Raw genomic sequence first — 3,910 nt, 5'->3', positions numbered from 1 at the left:
GGTCATGAAGAAAATAAACAAATATTTGTAACAAGGCAGAGAAACAAATTTATAAATTGTTTGGATGGAGGATACAGAAATAAAATGACCATTTTCACCAGGCACTTCCCATATTTTTGCACACACATCATGATACAGTGGAGAGTCCATAACAATCTCTGTGGGCAGGTCCCAACTGTACAAAACTCACGTAGCCTGTGGAACTCCCTGCCACAAGATATCAAAGGGCCAAACAATTATCTGGGTTCAAAAAGTAAAAAATATGCTTATGGGGCAAGCAGAAAATATAATTGCAGTAGTGAGTTTTTTTAAAAAAAAAAAGATTAAGAAGGCTCTAAACATTCCTGATTCACAACACAGAATATCTCTATTGACCAAAATATCAAGAGGAAACTTTCCTTGGGAGCTGGTTATCTCACAGCTAAACCCTGCAGTGTTCCTTTTTGCTCCCTGGGCAGCATGTCGAAGTGGCCACTGGGCTAGATGCACTGCAGGTCTAACCCAGTCTGGCTGTGCCCTATACTCTTGTTGGTGATGTGAACCTAAGACTGTGTTATGGTTCAACTTCCTTAAGCTCCTGGGTCTCCTTAGACTTGCCCCAGACTTGCTCTGGGAGCAGAATGATGTCTCACTAAATACTATTCAGTCTCCTGTTCTTTTTTTTTTTTTGAATTATTTATTTTTACTTTATTTTTTTCTTTTCAGGAACTGAATTTCATTAATCCTTGGACCTAGCCACTACACTATGTCACCTGTCAATGACACCAACTTCACACATGTAGTGTTCCTTCTCACTGGGATACCTGGGCAGGACAACATCCACCTGTGGATCTCTACTCCCTTCTGCTTAATGTACGCAATCTCGATAGCAGGAAATTCAGTCATTATCCTGATCATAAAAACAGATCCAACCCTTCATAAGCCCATGTACATTTTCCTTTTTGTGTTGGGTGTCATAGACATTGGCATATCAGTAGCCACCATGCCGACCATACTGGGCATATTCTTGTTTAACTCCAGGGAGATCAGCCTTGATGCCTGTTTTGCCCAGCTGTTCTTCATTCACTCACTTCAATGCACTGAATCCTCAGTGCTCTTGTTGATGGCCTTTGACCGTCTCATCGCGATCTGTAACCCCCTAAGATACACTTCCATCTTAACCCTGCCAAGAACAGCTATCCTGGGACTGGTGTTTGTACTAAGAGGAGTGGCCGTAATGTTTCCACTCCCCTTTCTTCTGAAACGGTTCCGATACTGTCAAAGCAATGTCCTCTCCCATTCCTACTGCCTGCACCAGGAGGTCATGAAGTTGGCTTGTGCAGACATTAGAGTCAGTAGCATCTATGGATTGTCCGTTACACTCTTAACCACGGGATTGGATTCGCTACTTATCCTCTTCTCTTATGTGATGATCCTCAAAACAGTGCTGACTGTCACGTCTCTCCCAGAGAGTCTTAGGGCCTTGAACACTTGTGTCTCCCACCTCTGTGCCCTCATGCTCTTCTACACACCAATAATTGGCCTGCCTGCAATACATAGATTCGGAGAGGGCACTTCTCCTTTATTTCCAATTCTCCTGGGATACGTTTACCTGCTGGTTCCACCCCTGATGAACCCAATCGTGTATAGCGTGAAAAGCAAACACCTTCGTGCAAGAATCATCAGGGTGTTTATCAAGTGAGGGGGCAGTTCATCACCCATCTCCTGCACTACTTACAAAGGCCATGAAAATCATGGGCCACCCAGTCCCTATTGGACCCTTACTTTTGAGATGACAAGACCTTCATTTTACCATTGTACAGATAAAGCATCATATGGCTGCTAACGCCTGGAGCACTGGTAAAGCACATGTCACCACCCACCTCTAAAGGAAAACAGGAACTTGGAAAAGGAGACCCAGGCAGGCAGCAGTGTTTACAAAGAGGTAGTGTGCATGTAGAATAAGGGGATGGATGAAATATTGTCCTATAAAAAGACATATCAGTAGGTGCTTCAGATGCAGAATTCATGTTCATGTCGCCAATTAAAGAGAAGAGATAGGAATCTTGTTTCCCATGTCACTTGGCTTATCACTGTCCCATCTCCTGTTAAACATCCACGGGCCATGAAAAAAAAGCTGCAGAGCTAGTCTTGCATTCGCAGTTCTGGCTCTTCTCGAGCACTCTGTACTGCATAGTCCTTGAGCACTGCAACAGCTGCGGACAGGGTCTTTTAAAGGGCACAGCCACCCATCCCTGCTCCACAGTCTGAGCCTGATGCCTGCGACTGAGCTGTGTCAAAGGCATTCTGGAGGCAAAGGACCCAGGAGAAACCCTTCAGCCAACCCACGCTTCAACTCATGGGTCTTAACAGCACACACCTTCTGAGCCTGATCCGCACCGAGGCAGGGCACAGCTGGGTATGTGAGCAAGGGTCTGAAACACAGGAATCCTGGCAAGAGACTCATGCAAAGACGCCATCCTGCTCCCTTCCATTTGTGTTGCCCCAGGTGCTTACAATAGGTCAGAAATGGTCCTTAGCTCCCTGACAGGGACACAGCTAGATCCTGCCACAGTCCAACCCACAGTAGAGCCCCCATCTGCTCTCTGAGCATGTCCAACTTCTTTTCCTTCCACTTTGAGACCCAACACACTTCTCCTCTCCCCAGAGGCCTCATTCTTTGCCTCCATCTCTTCTCCCAAGACTCCCACTTATTCTCCTCATTACCTAAGGCTGCAGCCCCATTCCAGGTTAGAAGCTAGAACTAGGCCATGGCAATCGATGGCCAGAGAGCTTGATCTACTCTGAGGAGCCCCAAACAGTCCACTTGCCCTGGACAGGGGGATGGAAGGTCCAAGAGATGCCCTAAGTACGTCTTCCTACCCAACGGCAGCACCTCACAGAAGGCGGAGAATCCATGGTGGCCCGCAATGTCCTGGGTTCCAGGGCAGTTCTCAGTATGGCCCAGCTCTGGTGTGCCTGTGGAGATGAGCTTCAGAGGAAGTGGTGGAGCAAGGAGACAGGCCTAGGGCAAAGAGATGTGGCAGTGCAGAGGTCAGGGGATGTGAAATTTGAGGAGCAGGGGATGCAGCAATTCTGAACCAGAGGACCACAGGGAGCACAGTATTGGGGAGTTTGTGAGTTAAGGAGGAGGATGTGGCTTGAGGGGAGCAGACACTGACTATGGTTACACTGGCATGAACTGCCGGCTGCAGTATGCAAATGGCCGGTCTGAAAAATGCAAATGGCCACTCACTTGCATATTCACTCACCAGTAGACGCTGCCACCACCACAGAAGAAAAGCTGTGCAAATGTGGTTCTGCCAGCCAACTTCCCTGCCCTGTCGACAGCTTCTTGTACCTCACATATAGATGCACTGAGATCAGGGCTACATCAGGGTCCCACCGATAAACACATCTAACATGTGTGTATAAAAGGCCTCTTACCACAGCTTCTATGACAGCTGGCTTCCCTCTCAGACGGTTGGCTGCTCTGGCAACTATGTGAGTCTTTGTGGGTGAGAGTGATGGGAAGGAAGTGGATTTCTGAGGGGTGTGTTGGACCATCACTGGGACGCTGGGAGTTTCAGCACTGTCACTGCACCAGTGTTTGGAAGCCACTGGGGTGGAATTTGAAAAAACAGTCTGAGGGCAAATCTCAGCTCCACGCTGTGGCCCTAGGACATGGACATGGATGAGCACTAGGTGGCTGGGCCAAGGCTCACACAGCTTTCAGCAATTGCTGCTTACACAAGAAGAGGAAACACAGATGAGAAGAGGCCAAATCCATCCTACGGAACAATTCTCAAACTGGTGCGTGAAGCTGAAGGAAAACAACAGCCAGGACACTTCCTTAGAAAATCAGCCTTGGCCATATAACTCACCTTGTGTGGAGTATCAGACAGCAACCCCAGATAGGGCGTATTTCCAA

General features: G+C 47.7%; 1 protein-coding gene across 1 annotated transcript; it reads left to right on the top strand.

Moving 5' to 3' along the window:
- The first annotated feature begins 745 nt into the window (after positions 1-745).
- Positions 746-1,681, top strand: LOC142003159 (olfactory receptor 51G2-like). Its single transcript, XM_074979874.1, has one exon. The coding sequence runs from the start codon at positions 746-748 to the stop codon at positions 1,679-1,681; it is 936 nt and encodes a 311-aa protein (XP_074835975.1).
- Positions 1,682-3,910: the final 2,229 nt, after the last annotated feature.

Source organism: Carettochelys insculpta, chromosome 1, assembly GCF_033958435.1.
Source record: "Carettochelys insculpta isolate YL-2023 chromosome 1, ASM3395843v1, whole genome shotgun sequence".
In the NCBI taxonomy this organism is placed as follows: Eukaryota; Metazoa; Chordata; order Testudines; family Carettochelyidae; genus Carettochelys; species Carettochelys insculpta.
Note: the sequence above shows the minus strand (reverse complement) of the source record. Positions and strands in the feature narration are given on the sequence as shown.